The sequence below is a fragment of the Camarhynchus parvulus genome, chromosome 4, assembly GCF_901933205.1.
Source record: "Camarhynchus parvulus chromosome 4, STF_HiC, whole genome shotgun sequence".
NCBI classification, from domain to species: Eukaryota; Metazoa; Chordata; class Aves; order Passeriformes; family Thraupidae; genus Camarhynchus; species Camarhynchus parvulus.
Window position 1 is genome coordinate 56,414,251 of NC_044574.1, and position 16,764 is coordinate 56,431,014.

A 16,764-nucleotide genomic window follows, 5' to 3' on the forward strand; every position below is an offset into this window, starting at 1 on the left:
TATTTATCTGAGGTTTACAACTGAATGAACAAAACACTGTTTTTTAATCCATGCTCTTGAACTATATTGCATCAATGCACACAGAAAAAATAAATACAGGTACACTTTCAGCCTGTGCCTCTAAATAGATGACTTTACTGTGAAATCTGATTTTTTTTCAAAAGAAATGCTTTATTATTAATTCACAATATTATTTTCCCATTAAATTTTTATGCCTTTGCTTTAGAAAACTGTGTCACTTAGTCTGAAGTTCAGCTATGTGTTGCTTTCCAAATAAATAACCAAGTATTTAGAAAGCAAAGGAGAACAATCCTTAGGCGAGTATAAAGCTGCAAAGAGAAAAGGTGGTGGGTGAGCTTCAGGCAACCTGAGACCTTAGTGACAAATCTTCCTTCAGAAGATACTCATTTTAGATCTATTTTCTTAAATCTTTGCTGTAACCCTGTGTGGCCATCTTAATGCTACTAAATGCCATATTGTTAGTGCCAGAGGCAAGCTAATAAATCCAGGTTAGATCCCTTCTTCTGTCTTAAATCATACAGATGCTGTTATGAATGGTTGACACGTTTTCCTTGATCCTGCTCAGGGCAATGGACAGCTGAACTGATTCAAATAGCTGTTAGGCAGACATTCCATCATTTTCCAGAGCTTTGGGTTGGAATTCTTTCCAATTGTCAGTCTAACATTTGCTTAATTTCAAGAGGAAAAACAGGGTCCTCTTTTTTTCTTATTCTTTAAGGGATTTTTTTCCTTTTTTCTTTCTTTTTTTTTTTCCTGGAAAACTTCAGAAGTCAGAGTTATGTGATCAATAACTTTCAGTACCATTTTTTCAATAACATCAATAGTTACAATTTCTAATCGATTCATGTCATCTACTGTAGATTTTGATTCACATTAGGACTGTCCTGTTGTAACATTTGTTTCCTGCAGAATTGCTGAAGCTAATGCTGGCTGGCAGCTAGAGAAGCCTGTTTCTTTGCTTTGATGTGTAGACCTCAGATTTTTTCCAAGACTTTTCTATAATCTCATACCATGACAAGTACAACTTCTCATCACCAAGTGTATCACAGATGCATCACACATGGTGACTGCATAAGACATTACAGTGAAATAGAGCTGGCCCAGCAGAATATAATCCAGTGGATTTAAGGTCTAGGTAAGGGGAGAACCATTACTAGAGAGAAAATGTGTCTGTTCATCTGACTAAAACATTATCTAACTGCTTTTACTTAGCATGGTTTTGTTTGCTATGATCAGGTCAAAAACAGTCCTGAGTGCTCCATCATGTCAGTATGTGTGTTTGTGTACATGTAAATGTATCTAAAGAGCAAATGGATGTATTTTATTTAAGGGTTTTGGCAGTGTACAAACAACTTAAGTCAGAAAAAATACAGTAAAGAAGCACAATTACCCATTCAGATCATTCATCACTCAAAGCCAGTCGCTGAGGTTGCTGTGACATAAAGCCAGTCCGTGAGGTTGCTGTGACATAAAGCCTGACCTTTTGGCTCTTGGTAAGAGCAGGGCTGCAAAAGGTCCAGCGCTATCCTGCAAATCAGGTCCAGTCAAGGAGCAGGACATGGTGGCCCTGCCTGTTCCATTGCCTTTGGCTCTGGTGTTTGCAGGGATGACTCCATCTCAACATGTCCCAGTTGTGGGTGGTAGTCTGCTTGTGTGTTGTCTCTTAGTGAGAGGCTTTCTGTCAGCTTAGAAGAAATGTGTGCAGTAGGAGCTGATCTGTTCTCTGTGGATTTTCCTTCTTCCCTCTCTGTCACCACTGGTGGTGGTTCCCGTCATGTAGGCCCTACTCTGGGAACTTCTTGTACCCCTTTTCCCTTATTGCTCATGTCTAGGGCATCTCACTACATCTTCCCTCTCAGTGTGTCCAAGTCCCACATAATTCTGTGATCCCAAAGATCAGTTTTCCTTTGGCCTTCACTAAAGGCCTGGGAGATGGTTCACCTGCTCTGTACAGGGGTGACCTTCTTTGAAGCAAGTCCTGTGTTTGGCCCTCCCTGTTTATCAAACACTTCACTCAACAAGCACAGGTAATGCTTCCAGTGATGATTTTAAAACTTGGCACTCTCACCCATTTAGCTTCTCTTGGCACAACTAACAGCCTCTTCATTTCTGTACTCTCTGTTCTTCTCTGCAAAGCATTTGCACACTCTGTATTCTCAGGTTCCTCAGAGAGCTGCTTCTGAAGCAGTTCAGCTAGCAGTCACTGAGGTGTCTTGACTTGAACATAAGTTTAAAATGTCAAACCACTTTATTTTCTAATGAAATATTTAAGCTACTCTTTGAGCAGCTGTAGTCTTAGATAACTTTACTGTTGTTGTAATTGTTCATTTTTCTGTTGAGAAAAAAATATTTTTCATGGACAACACAAGATAAACTACATAGAACCTACAGGGTGTGTGTGTGGGAGGGGCTTTTCTATATAAATATTCATATTAGTTTAAAAAATAAGAGGTATTCAGAAAAATCTTTCCAGACTGCTCCTATTTCTAGCAACCTTTTTCAGCTGAAAATGAAACAATTTAAAACACTGTTTTAGAATTCTTAAACCATATGTTTAAGTTATTTTCATTCCTTTAAACACTTTTGATTAGTAAACCTGCAATTTTTAAATTAATTATTAGCTTTTTTTTTTTCTCAAATAAGATATTTAATGTAAATCCAAATTTAGTCTGTATTTACTTTCCAAGATATGTGAAAAGACTGTTTTCATTTCTCTAAAATAAAATACTTTTTAAAATCTGATATTGCTACTGCAACCAAGAACTGGTTTTTGCTTGACTATATTTTTTCTGTTATCTGTCTTAATATTTGGAAAACTCCTCCACACTTATGATACTGATGAAAATAGTAACTCAAAAGAATACTTTTAAAAACAGAAATCTCTGTGCTGAAATGCTTTGAATGTTTGTCTTTTAAAAGCCTTTTCTTTCTAGTGTGTTCTCAGCAAAACTCCATCATATTTCTCAGCATCAGTGTACCATGGCTGCATGTAACCCTCCTTTGTTTTTCCCCATGTAGTCATCAGGTTCTTAGCTCTGTGAATTAGTGTGATGTAGAGATGCTACAGATAATTTGCTTTTGTGTTGGAGCAGTCAGTCTTGTACTGAACGTGGCTGAAAGAGCTACATAACATCCATCAGGTGCCTAAATGTTAGCACAAGAAATCTAAAATATCAACACCTCAACAAATAAAAAGCTCAGTAGGAAATGCCTGTAATGCACTTTCTTTTTAGGCATTAGAGCCTGTTTCCCATTAGCCAGTATCAGTTTAGCAATGTAGCTGTCACTTTCTCAGTTAAAGAGAAACATCTGTCTACACCTGTGCATCATTTGTCAATAGAAAATGAGTCCCAGTGGGTTCTTATAAAATCAAACAAATTGTGTTTGAGGGGTTGCTGGTTGGCTGGTATTGGAAAAATTAGCATCAGTGAAGTTATTGGAGAGAGTAAAGTACAAAGCAAATGAGTGGAGGAAGATTTTTGTCCTATACAGAACTTCTTTAAGCCAGCTGGGTCTCCCTCTCCACAGACTGAATAGGGAGACAGGTGCACATGTTGTTCTTCCAAGCTGAAGTAGTGATAATTATCTGCATGTAAAAAACAGAGCGCAAGTCACTGGATTTCAAGTTTAAAAAAAAAAAGGTAACAAGTGTAGATGCAAAGAGAAGAATCTGTGTGTTGTTCTGTGGTGGTCATGGTTTTAGAGCTGTACGATCTCCTGCAGTTATGTGTGAGAGTTTTTCCCTTTGCGGGCTGTTGGACCTGGAGGAATAGTGAGAAGAGAAGGAAAGATAGTGACTGTAAAGATGTTGTGAAGGGAGTTAAATACCTCTGAGGATTCTCAGAGAACACAAGCAGAAATGTCAGGAGGCTGTGTGGGGGTTTGCACTTTGTTTGCCTTAACTACTGGTGTTCAGATATTGATCAGTGGAATAAAGTTATTGAGCAGCTGGGAACACCGTGTCCAGAATTCATGAAGAAGCTGCAGCCAACAGTACGGAACTACGTCGAGAACAGACCCAAGTATGCTGGCCTCACTTTCCCCAAACTTTTTCCAGACTCTCTCTTCCCAGCAGACTCAGAACACAACAAACTCAAAGGTATGTCTGACAAAGGGATGTGGTTTACGTGCAGCAGCTGCAGTGGAATGAACGCTTTTCCAATTTTTCTTCTCTCTAGTTGCACTCCATTTAATGGAGTTAGTTGCAGGCCAGTGACTGCATGGGTTTTGTTCAGCTGAGAGGCAGGCTTTGGAAATGGTTTTTGGAGATCCTGGTGCTTGGGCAGTCAAGGGAACATAATCACTGATGCATTGAGAATATTCCCGTGGTGTTCCGTGTGATGATCCTGTGCCTCAAGAAATTGAGGTGTTCCTTTACTCTTAATTCTTGAATTTTTAACACAACAGAACAATTGAACTTCCGTTGGGAGATCTCAGTACTTGCACTGGATTTTTTTTAAGTGAAAAATACCAGTTCAGCCAAGTGCCTGCCTTATAGCTCTACCTTTACTAGAAAATACAAATATATTATCAACATCGGCCAAAATGAAGTAGCTGAGGTTTAGTGTCCACTGGGGTGGATTTCTTCTTTTGAAAAATTCTGTGGGTCACTTAAGATATGTGAAGTAGAAAACTAACTTAATTACAGTGTGACTAGATATCTCCCTGTAGAAGAAAAAATGCCATGATTTTAATAATATATTGAAGTATTTTTTCACTTGAATGGGGCATTGACCTTCAATGGGAAAGAGTGATTATTGTGTGTTTAGCAGGCAGCCCTGGAGCCCCTGCAGACCTGTGCTGTGCACTGGCTCTGCACCACTCCAGTCCTTGGAGCCACTCACCACACTGGCATTTAATGGTTTTCAATTGCTTGCAATTTGCATGTCATTACACGACCCAGAATTTTCTTCCAGTTAACCACTGCTTCATAGCCCAGCTGCTGTCCTGGCTCTGGGAGTAAGGAGAGAGGTCTGGGCAGATGCTTTTGGATACACAGAATTTTATACTCCTACCACAACACAACTGAATAATGGAATTTTCCAGCATTTGCAGCTAATGAATAAAAATGACTGTCAAACAGTGCTGTTATCTTTTGGGTACAGAAAGCACATACATTTGAGCATCCTGAATGCCAGTTTTGAAGATATAGCCAGGAAGCAAGAAACAGTGCATTCAGGAACCCCTACTTGTGCAGCATTGTATCATCCCATGCCCTGCCTAAATATAATGTAATATTAATGGTTTAATTAGATACTTATCCATGTATGATGAGATACCTAATAATATCTTTGCACTTACTGCTCTTTGCAACTTTTTTCCTTTCATTGTCTTTTTCACTTACACAGCAAATAATTTTGAGCATCCAAGAGCTTAGAACACTACATAGTTAATAATAATAATGATAACATAAATATGTGTTGTTATAATTTTTTTGTGTGGGTTCAGATGGTATTCTATTTTTTACAAACTCCAACTAGGAAAAATCCATTTGGGTAATATAAAGCTGAGTTTGTGGCTTTGTTTGCCACAGGCAAACAGGCATTTTTTGCCTGATCAAGCATTGTTTGCCTGATGGGCACAATGGAATATATTATCAGGTAAAATAAATCAATGCTGCAGTGTAAAATTCGATGTTTGTGTGTTCATATATATATATATATATATGTATATATATATGTACGTACGTATGTATGTATGTATATGTAGTGCAGGATGATGTGCCCCACTGATTTAAATTTCATTATGCAGGACAAACAAGACTCAAGCTGTTCCAAACACTTCCATACCCCAAGGCTACAGATTTGAAATTATTGCTTCTAAGGGGATGCCTTAAGATTAACCTAATGTCTATGCCTCATTAAAATGTTTAATGCCTCACAGCAGGTTAAGTGAGAAACTTTAAAACATCCAGAGAGCTGTGCATGATTTTCTGAGCCAGTCTAAGAGTGCCTGTAAGTTTCAGGCTTTGATTTAATAATGCCATCATTTTAGACTTTATGTGAACTTTTGTACTCTGATCCTGCTAATAATCACAGACCCATCAAGCATGGGGTTTTTTTAGGGTATTATTCATCCCTCTGTGTGGAATCTGCACATATGTAAAATGTCACTAAAGCTTGCTAGGGAACTTATGGTGTCAGCCCTGATTTTGCCACCTTTCTAGTGAATCATACCTAAAATGATTACTGAAGAGCTCTTGCTGTGAAGAGGCAAGGGAGCAGAGGTACATACACAACCAATCTCTCAAAGGGTTGTGCCACTGCTCTTTTCCTACCCGTACTGAGGCTCCTCTGGAGGCAGAGGATGTTCTGTACTAACTCTGTGTTTCTCTGCTTCCCTTGTTCCAGCCAGCCAAGCCAGGGACCTCTTATCAAAGATGCTGGTCATTGACCCGGCCAAGAGGATATCAGTAGATGAAGCCTTACAGCATCCATACATTAATGTCTGGTACGACCCAGCAGAGGTGGAGGCGGTAAGTGAGGCAGCACTGCTCCCTTCACATACCCAGCACAACTGGGATTCAGGGATTCCTGCTGCTTTACAGCAGCACAAAAATGAGCATGCTGGAAACAACAATGCTGGGACTGTGGTGGTCTGGGGAGTGATGTGAAATGAGATCTGTAGGGACAGGATATCTCTCTTTATTACATTAACTGATAATAGATGGGAAGAACAAAACCACTTCAAGCATATGAAGCCATTTTCTGCTTTCTTCTAGAAAGGATTTTGAGTCCACTAGCTCACCTTTTTAGCTATAGAACTCACTCTGGCAAAAGATACTATCTTTCTTTCCAAACCTTTCCCTATGGAAGACAGCAAACATCACTTTTTATGTCTGTGTTCAAGGATATATGTAGAGAAAAGGAAAATTGAGCAAAAAACTAGTTGGGATTCTGTAAAAAAAAAAAAATCCTGAAGTCAGAGTTCAGAAGAATCTTACCAGGACATAAATTTTTCCATAAAATGAAGGAAGGGCTCAGGTGTTTTCCTGGGCTATGGTTCAATGTACAGTATCATGTACACTGTGTGCAAACAGAAATGGATTTTTTCTTATACTCCTGTTATGCTCTAGACACCTCTCTGTAAGACTTGGTGAGGCTGCTGTTAACAGGGATGAGTGCAATCTGTCAGCGCTTCAGTGGCATGGTATAAAAGGTTTGGTATAATGGATATAGGTATAAATTCAGAGGTGCTCTGTAATACCCTGTATGAAATGTGTGAAAACAGGTTCAGAAATCTGATTTAGCCACCATAGGAAATGAAGATCTTGTAAAATTAAATCACTGCTGTTGAGTGATATGCTCCAATTCAGTCTGTGTTCTTGAAAGTGCAGTAAACTTCTGAAGTAAATTGAATGTTCAAACCCCCATCAAATTTCCAGCGCATGACGTTTTTTCAGAGGATGTTATTTAGGAGTACTTTATAGGGTTTCATTTTGCCACTCTCATTTTCAGAGGGAAAGTTAAAGTGGAAGACTTTCTTTTCATAATGAACAATTTATTAAATTATAAATAACCATCTGTTCATGCTGACACACCTTCAGTGGTTAGCTATAAGTCATTTACTAATTATTTTCTGGAGAAAAAAAAATATTTGTGGGATATTGGCGCTTTTCTGTTCTTGCTCAGAAGGGTGTTCTTCAGCAAGTACTCCACTGAGATATCTGCCCTGTTACAGTTGCAGAAGAGTTAGGATCAAATTCAGTAAATATTTCCTAAAGCCATGGGCAATGGGGAAATGACTCATCTTATGTATTTTTGTTAGATCTTGCCAAATTTTTAGCAGGGGTGGGACTTAGAAGACATCTAGAAACATCCAACAAATTAGCTGTTTGAGAGGTAGATACTTTTGCTTATTCACTTAATAATCTGACTCTGTAGATTTGACTATACTGAACAAAACCACGGAAGTTATAATAGGGTACAACTGAACAAAGAAAGTTGTATTTGAATGACATTTCAAAGCCTAAAAATAGCCATGTGGCTCGTTAATGTTGAATTTGCAGCATGATGAGACTCTATGAGACAACCCTGCTTTTTCACAGAGTGCCCTGCAAATCTGCAGCCAGGGAACCTGACAAGAAAGAAATGGGAAAATTAGTGACAGAGTTGTGCTTGGTCATTGCATAATGCTTAACTTCCCACTCTTTTTCCTGGTTTCCCCACTGGGATTTAGAAGCCTGCGGTGTGTTGCATCTGCCCATGTTCACTGCACTCCTTTTTTTTGGTAATACTTGATAAGCACTTTTAGACAGAAGTCTTTCATCATGTAGCTAAAGGTTTGGCAGTGGGATGTTTTGGGATTTTTTGAAGTTCTCCTCCCATATTGTGATAGGAGACAGGATTCCTCCCACTATCAGTAATCCTGTGCAGTAGGGATAACAGAGATTAGGATAGAGAGGTGTTAAACAAGATGACATTTTCAGCCAGTATAGTACTGGGGAGGGGGGAATTAGGTAACTTCTGCTGTCTAGTTAGATTCCTTCTTCTCCCCAGTAAATTAATTCATCAAAAGCAGCCCGGCATCTGTTGTACAGTGTCCATTTCATTCAGGAGGATGAGAGGACAGGTGACTGGAAGCATTTAATGCGACAGGAATTTTGAAGTGAGCTGTTGCAGCATCGTTAAATGTCAGCATGTGCTGGAGTAGACAATGCAGAGCACTGAAGCCAGCTCAGGGAATAAGCAGAGAATTTGGTGTCAAAGTTTAACCTGGAGGTAAGAACCCTCTGTGTCTGCTCAGATTTACAGCATTATAAATGTGAGGGGAACAGATAAAACAGCCCTATCCAGTTAAAAAGCAGACTAGTGAGACAGTTGCAGTCCCTTTTTATAAGTCTATTATAAGATTACAGTCTTTCAGAGACTGTGTGGGGGCAATAAAACTATTATGCCTTGTTCTAATGGGCAAACACTGTGCACGAATGGGAAGTTCTGGGAATGCAATACCCTTTCTCCCACAATGTGTCACAGCATTAAACTCTTCTGGGTGGCCCTAAATGCCAAGTGTGATTCTCTGACCCAGAGAGGAAGATGAGCTATTATTAGAAGTGGGACTTGCTATTCACCAACCACAGGAGTTTACTCAAACAGTGCTGTGGCTCTCCTTCTTCATGAAACAAACACAGCCAAAGCCCTCAACAGCTCTGAAACAGCATTATACTCACAGCTAGATACAGGCCTTGCACAGGTGTGGATTTACATGGAATTCTTAGGTCTAGCATAGGGAGTTTGGCAGGTTCTTTTAAGCACACACAGCTTGCCACAGTATCTCTGATTAAAAAGTCACAGCGTTAGGTTTCCAGAGCATACACTGAAATTATTTTGAATAGCATGACAGTTAAGATAATTTCTGTATTCAGCCAATGACAACTAAAATCTGCTTTTAAAAAATAGGAGAACATGCAAAACATGAACAGGAGAACACGTATGGCTTGGGTCGTGTGGAATTCCCAGATGTTGAAATCTGTTATCAATCTTCACACCTAATTTAAATGTTGGGAAACAAGAGTTTGCAGGGCAAAAGTATTATCTACTATGCAGGAAATCTACTGTAAAATCAGAATAGGAACTTATAGAACTTACTTCTCTGTTTTATTCTTTAGTTCAAGACTCTCCTGGAAGTCTCTTTTTTTTCAGCAACTATCTCAGATCTACTTCTAAACAAATATTATGTTTATTACTTTGATGAGAGGATATTTACCTATATAACAGCATTTGGACTATTATATGAATAAATGACACACACGATACCTATTCTCCCTCCAATTGCTCTGTTTTCTGGAAAGAAGAGGTTTCCAATATCTCTTGTGTCTACATGCAGACTCTCCTGTTTATTGTAGATAATCTCAGTATCTCCCTGATGACATATTAGCATCTCCATTTTCCTGTCTGAAAATGCTGTGCTTGAGACTGTTTTCAATTACCCAGCTGCCTTTTTTTTTTAAGCTGCTATACATTCTCATCCTTCACTGAGATGATTTGTGAATAAATCCCAAATCTGGTATTTAATTTTTCATATCTACCCTAATGTTTATGCCTATTTGCAGGTCACTGGGATTTATCCCAAAATGATCAAATTGTGAACAAAATTGATTCCTATACATTGCTTTAGCACAGTAAAGTTCTTCCTTTTCTTATTGATATTTTCAAAGAGACCATTCATGTTGTATTGGATTCCGTTTTGGAACCTTTTTAATGTGTGTGTGATGTCATATTGATTCCTACTTGGAAAAACTTATTCCATTCCATGGGAACAAATCCAGTAGCAAAATTTGCTGTAGATTATTATGTCAGGTTTCTGTTAGCTGGTTTCAAAATTTGTCTTGAACTTTCCTGTACCTGCAGTTATTTTTAGTTGTCTGATCTGTGCCATCCATTAGAAGAGAGATTTTTAATGAAACAGAAATATCAGGTGTTAAAAATATTCCTTTCAAGCATTCCTCTATTTTTGACAGTATTTTACAGCAGTGATAGATTTTGTAGGGTTTTATTCACTGTAACTCATATAGCTTTCATTCCTGGTTTTATTTTTACAGGATTTATATTTCACTGGTGTATTTCTGCATCTAGAACCATCCACAGGGGGCTGAGTTGTGAATTATCATTCATTTTTCTGTGCATGCCAATCTGGGTGTTACTGTCTATTAATGTGATGCGTTTCCAGTGCTGCTAATGAAAACAGCTTGGTTTATGGTTCTCAGTCTGAGGGTCCAGGACAGAAACTGCGGCTGTACTGTCTTAGCCCTATATAAACTATCTATGACCTGCTGTTAAATTCAATTTTTTAAAACTAGTTTGTCACAATTAAAAAAAAAACAAATCACCCACCTCTTATTTTACCTGTGAGTGCTAAGCATCCATTATGATGGAGAAGCACTTTGGAGAGCTCTGTGACCTTGGCAAACACACTTCAAAGAAGGTGTCACCTTCACTACATGACATAAGCAGGGCTGTCAGGTTGTGCATAATTTCTGCTGTTTTTTTCTCTTGCTCAGCTCTGTATGTATAGATGTTGTATAGAAAGTCTTCAATGAGCTGCCACATTTTTTAGCACTCAGTTATAGGGCTTGGTTTTCTGCTCAGAGATTGATGGTGTGCATCTGTTGTCTCACAAAAGAAGTGTGCAGCTCTGCTTTGTGCACAAGCACAGACATTTCCTCTAGTCGACAATATCTATCTGTTCATTGCTGATTGATTACAGAAGCTGAACACAGCTTCTGCAAAAATCTTTGTTAATGTCAGTGAGGAGGAGTGGCTAGAGAGGAAAGAGGCATTTCGTTTCTTATTTTTCTTTTTTGAACCGAACTTGATCTTTTCCCAGCTTGCTTGTTGTATCTTCAAGCTGTTCAGTCATCTGTGTGTAGCCCAGTAATCTTGATCCTGCTGCATGGCATCCTTATGGTCCAGCTGTTCAGAAATAGCTCCATCTACAATTTCCTTGATGCACATAATGTGTGGAGTTTTCCAAAAGCCTCTGCACAAACTCCAAGGAACAAATGGGCCCAGAGTCATCTCTTCTTCCATATCCATAGCTGAGATCATCTATAGCCCACTGTGGAATCCCTTGGCAATACAAGGTGAAATCCCAAGCACTTTGTAAATAAAGAGATGCAGGACCTCTGGTGACAAGCATGCTGGTGTACTTGGGCTTGCACTGCAAAAATAAATACATGAATGGTATCAGTAACACAATTTAGATTGTAGCAAAGCACAAGGAATTTTTGTATTCACTTGTTATAAGGATCCAAGCCATTTAACAAAATGTTTAACCTCACACCATTAATCTTTGCATCCTCTGCTCCCTCTTTTATCTGCACTATCTTGCTAATTACATCGCTGCCTCATTGTGCTGCTCCACAACTGCTGCCCCAGACCCTGCAATTCTGGGAAGAGATGCAGACTCAGGCCTTGCTCCGCCAAGGTTTCTAAAAACAGCTCATCCCAAGGTCTCCACTGTGCTGGCACTAGCTCTGCAGAGGCAAGGACAGAGATGGAAGGATTTGCTGGAGTGTGAGCTCCAGCCCATTCCCTTTGCTTTCTAGCAGTGTCATGCAAACCAATCTGTGTTGCTTTGGGAAAGTGAGAATACATTGGTTTCAACATATGTTTTGGTTTTTCTCTAGTGAAAAGACTCTCTGGATATTAGAATGGTATTTAACAAACCCAGTAGTCTCCTGCTGTTTATCTGACAACATAAACCCCCCTTGTCTTTTGTGTATTTTGCTTTTTGGTTTGTTTTTTGATTGGTTTTGCTTATTTGTTTGTTTGGATTGCTTTTATTGTTTTTTCTCAGAAAGAGACCCATGTAGACATTTTCCGTTGGTTTTTTTTTTTAATTTTATTATGTCCAATGAATGTTACATTTATTGAAAAATATTGAAAATTAATTTGTAAAATGGAAGAGCCAAGACCCATTGAAACAACAGGGGGATGTTTTAGTACCTACAAGAAAAATATAATTTATTCTTTGCTTCCGCATCCAAAAATAGATTCTATACTTTGTTATTGTTGCCAGTGCAACTGCTTACAAATCAATCTGTTTTGGGGAGAAAATGGCTGCCTTAAACTGAAGCTAGATGCTGCCCCCCATAGGACTGATCCACACCCTGCCTTGATTTGATGCCTCTTGAACTCTGTAGTTTTTCTGAGACTTACAGAATTGCAGAATCAACTAGGTTGGAAAAGACCTTGGAGATCATCAAGTCCAACCTGTGACCTAACACCACCTTATCAACTAAATCATGGCACTGAGTGCCACATCCATTTTTTTAAACACCTAAAAAAAAGTAAACTATGTAACTTTCATTTGGCATGTGCAGTATGAAGGATTTATACGAATGCCTATGGCACTGCAGCTGCATCCACATGGAAAGTTAATGATTATGAACTCAGTCATTTTCTAAGATGTTTGATTTAGGTAGAAAACTCAGTTTTAGGCAAAGCTTTGCATCAAGACTAAAATCAGGCGCTCAGGAGGGCATAGGTTTGGCAGCTGCTCTGATTGGTCCATTGCTGAGACACTACTTTTTTATTATCTTTATAAACCTCTAATTTTATTATCTTTAAAAACCTCCTCCCTCTAATTTTAGAAATTGGTTTTTAAAAAAGCCACAAAACAAACAAGTTAGCAGAAAAGGGGTGGTCAGCATGGAGGGCATTACAATATATTAATAACAGTGTGCTAAGATTTGTGGTTCTCATATGAAGTAATGAGAATTGTGGGAAAATAAATTCTCAAAATATTTTTGGTATTCTCAGCTCATCTCTGTACTTTGACTCAATGAAAAGGGAGGACTCAGGGAATTTTGATGGGAAAGCTTCACTTCTCCCAGTGTGAAGCACTGGCCTGGGCTCTCAGCAGAACTCCATTTGACTGTGCTCCGCACAGGCTTTAGAGTGGTTACAGACCCAGCCTCTGTGAAGAGCAGGGATTTATTCATGCTACTGTCTTGCTGAATATTTGTTACCCTTGGCTCCCTCATGCCTGCTGAGAGCCACGTCTCATAGCTGTGGGTTCTGCTAACTCACAAGTAAAAAGTCTGCAATGTCAGCACGGGCAGAGCAGTAGAATGCTGTGCAGGTGCAGCTTCTGGCATCCTGCAGTGTGTGAAGGACAGCTTGGTTGCTCTCCCTTGTTTGATTCTATAAAAAAATAGGAGCTGGGTAATGAGTGAGGTTATTCTGGGCTCTCTCCCTGGAAAATGCCTTTGTTTCCAGAGTGTATTAATCTAGGCAATGATTACTGCTGATTTTCTTGGTGCTTATTAGCCAATTACCCCTGCTTAAGATGTAGCTGAATTAAATTAGAAGATAAATAAACCAAAGATTCCGTGGTTGTGTGAATTAAGAACAGGTGCATCTGATCACTTGTTCCTTTTGATTCTACATTTGTGTTTGGGAATTAAAGTAGTCAGGGAATCTATCCTCTTATTTCTGTCTGGGGGAGAAATACAAGTTTTTCTATGGAAGATGTAAAAAGAGTGTTTATAATTGGCAGAAGAAATTTTACCCCCACCTATGCTTTTTGTAGGCTTCTTCCTGAAGCTTTTAGAAAGCTACTTCCAGGATATTCTTGTCCAACTTGGTTTGCCTGTTCCCTTTGCACCTGGCAGAGAAGAGGTGGTTCTGTCACTGTGGTTCAGCTCAGCCAAACACCTCTCCTCCTGCTCCTATAAATCCCTACCCCCCTCAATTTTCTTGGCATGCTCCAGGGCTGGCTGAGGGGCTGAGCAGGAGCCCAGCAGGCTCAGCTGGAGGAATGGAGCTTACCTATCTCACCCCACTGGTCAGTGGTGAGGATCACCTCAATTCTTGTAGCATCCAGCTCTCTGACAACACAAAGCAGGAGCACAGAATCCTCACAGAGGTTGTGCCAATCTTGGTGGCATCAGGACTCACTGGAAAGGAATGAGGAGGGTGGTTATGCTGAATAAGAGAACAGCTGCATTGGTCTGGGCCTGTGTCTTACCTTGCTGATATAACAAAACCTCAGGTACCCATGCTCAGGCCTGGCACTCACTTTAATTCATTATATGTTTCCTTCTCAGGTATGAGACTCAGCAATCCATGACTTCACCCAATCCCCTTATCTTCAGCCCTGATACAAATGTCACTCTGGGGAAACTGCCCTTGTTTTCAGTGGACTTGTGCAGTTCAGCTATCATATAATTTTCCTGGTCCATATCATGTCACTGAGCTATTACTTTTTCAGTTGTGTTTGTAGCATATGGACTGATGGAAAATTTCTTATGGACTGATGGAAAATTTCTAAATTCTCAGTGATTCAATAAAACAGCTTGGTAAATATACATTTAATAGAAGGATAGTTTGAAGGGGACTCAATGGCAAGTGCCCAAGATGGAAGTCAGAGGAAATACATCTGAGCAAGAAAAGTGTTGTGGATCTTGTTTCCATGCTCATTAGGTACTCTTACCTCAGATGCTGGAGCTTCTGGGTAGAAGGAAGGAGGGGAGAGTCTTCTGCCTTCCTTGGCTGCTCTATTTGGCAGCCAATATCAGGAGATGCAATGAACATATGGCTTAGTTGCCCAATGAAAGCAGGTGTTCAGGCTCCCTGAAATTCTAGGTGCCTTTGTCTCAGTAAATTCTGGGATCTGCCAGTTCTCTGACATTTCCATCAACTAAAATAGACACAATTAAAAAAACCAAGCCAACAAAACAAAACAAAAAACCCAAAACTTTCTGTCCAAAGTAAAGTTAGTTAAAAAAACATATACTGGAAATTTTGGTAATTTGGAATATGGATTAGAGATTGTGGCATGGAGACTCAGTTAAAAATTAGAGTTACTTTGGAAATTCTGTATAGCAGCAAATCTAAAGAGCAAATTAAAAATTAATATGTTAATGTTACTACTAATTAATCAAGAATGCTGTTTGTTTGGTATTCTGACAGTACCTCTCTGCTGGTACAAATAATTTTGGTGTGGAGTTTCTGGGCTCAGTACAAGCACAATGACATTGTTGACCTGGGTTTTATTTCAAATGCAGCTATGCCTCCTTTTTAAGAAAGGAAAACAGAGGAGTATGTTGATTTCTTCTACAAAAAGAGTTAACTTCCAGGAGTGTTAATCCCCTTAATATTCAAATGTGTTTCAGATGTTTTTGCATGTACAGGAGGAATTGCAAAGAGAGAGGGGAGAAATTATCTTTAATTAGGTAATTAGTCCTGATTATTTACACTATTACAGACAATTGACTAAACAGCTGTGTTTCTTTCCTGCAGCCTCCTCCTCAGATATATGATAAACAGCTGGATGAAAGGGAACATACAATCGAGGAATGGAAAGGTAATTGCAGTTTAGAATTACATGGGAAGGAGTATTTTAGTGGCAAAATGGCAAAACCATAGCAAAAAATATGGAAAATGTTCTGAGGGCTATCATTGTCTACATAGGTTAACGTTAACACAGGAGGTGTGGATTCCAGTGCTTCACTGAAATCCAAGGAGAACAGAATACTGTTCAGCAGGGCATTGCATCAGAATTTTAGCCACAGTAAAAGGTGCTGTGATATTGTGCTGCTTCTCTTCTAGATAGTGCAGCATTAAGCAGTTCCCCTGCTCTGGTTGAATCCCATTTGTCTCCATTCAGCTCCAAAAGGAGATGAGATGAGGGGAATGGAAGAGAGAGGCCTTAGGTGAGTAGAGCTGTCAGACTTGGGAAGACAAGGCAGGGCAGACTCAGGAAGCTCAGGGCTACAGCAGGGTGTGGTAGTTGTTCTGTTCCTGATCACAGGCACTGGCCTCTGTCACTAACTGTCCCAATTCTCTTTTCCAGAACTCATCTACAAAGAAGTAATGAATTCTGAAGAAAAGACTAAAAATGGCGTAGTAAAAGGACAGCCTTCTCCTTCAGGTACTCAGCCCCATTGAATAACCTTGGTGTTGTTCTGTACTGGCAAAGAGGGAATGGAGATTGCTGAAGGGCTTAGGCTACACTTGCAGTTATGCAAGCCAATGAAGAAGTTTTTAGGAGATCCACTGCTTCTAATGGGTTGACCTTTATTAATAGTACTCCAGTGTCATGTTAATATAGTACTTTAAAAATTATCTTCTTGCTATTTGAGAGACAATTGTGCTGGTATTGTCTGTGGTTACCGATTGTATTCCTCTGAGTGTGGATGTTTCTCTCACACTGGTATTTTCGTAGGGCTTATGGCTGGATAACTGAACCAATACTTTGCTAGTTGAAGCAAGCAATACTGGTGATGTTAGCACACAT

General features: G+C 39.3%; 1 protein-coding gene across 10 annotated transcripts in view; it reads left to right on the forward strand.

The window, feature by feature from the left end:
- Window positions 1-16,764, forward strand: part of MAPK10 (mitogen-activated protein kinase 10) — a 145,299-nt gene that overhangs the window by 116,544 nt on the left and 11,991 nt on the right. For all 10 annotated transcript variants that reach the window (XM_030946858.1, XM_030946868.1, XM_030946860.1 and 7 more), the window contains 4 exons: window positions 3,938-4,120; window positions 6,372-6,496; window positions 15,768-15,831; window positions 16,321-16,398. In XM_030946858.1, the coding sequence (XP_030802718.1) occupies window positions 3,938-4,120; window positions 6,372-6,496; window positions 15,768-15,831; window positions 16,321-16,398 (450 nt within the window). The remainder of the gene's footprint in view (window positions 1-3,937; window positions 4,121-6,371; window positions 6,497-15,767; window positions 15,832-16,320; window positions 16,399-16,764) is intronic.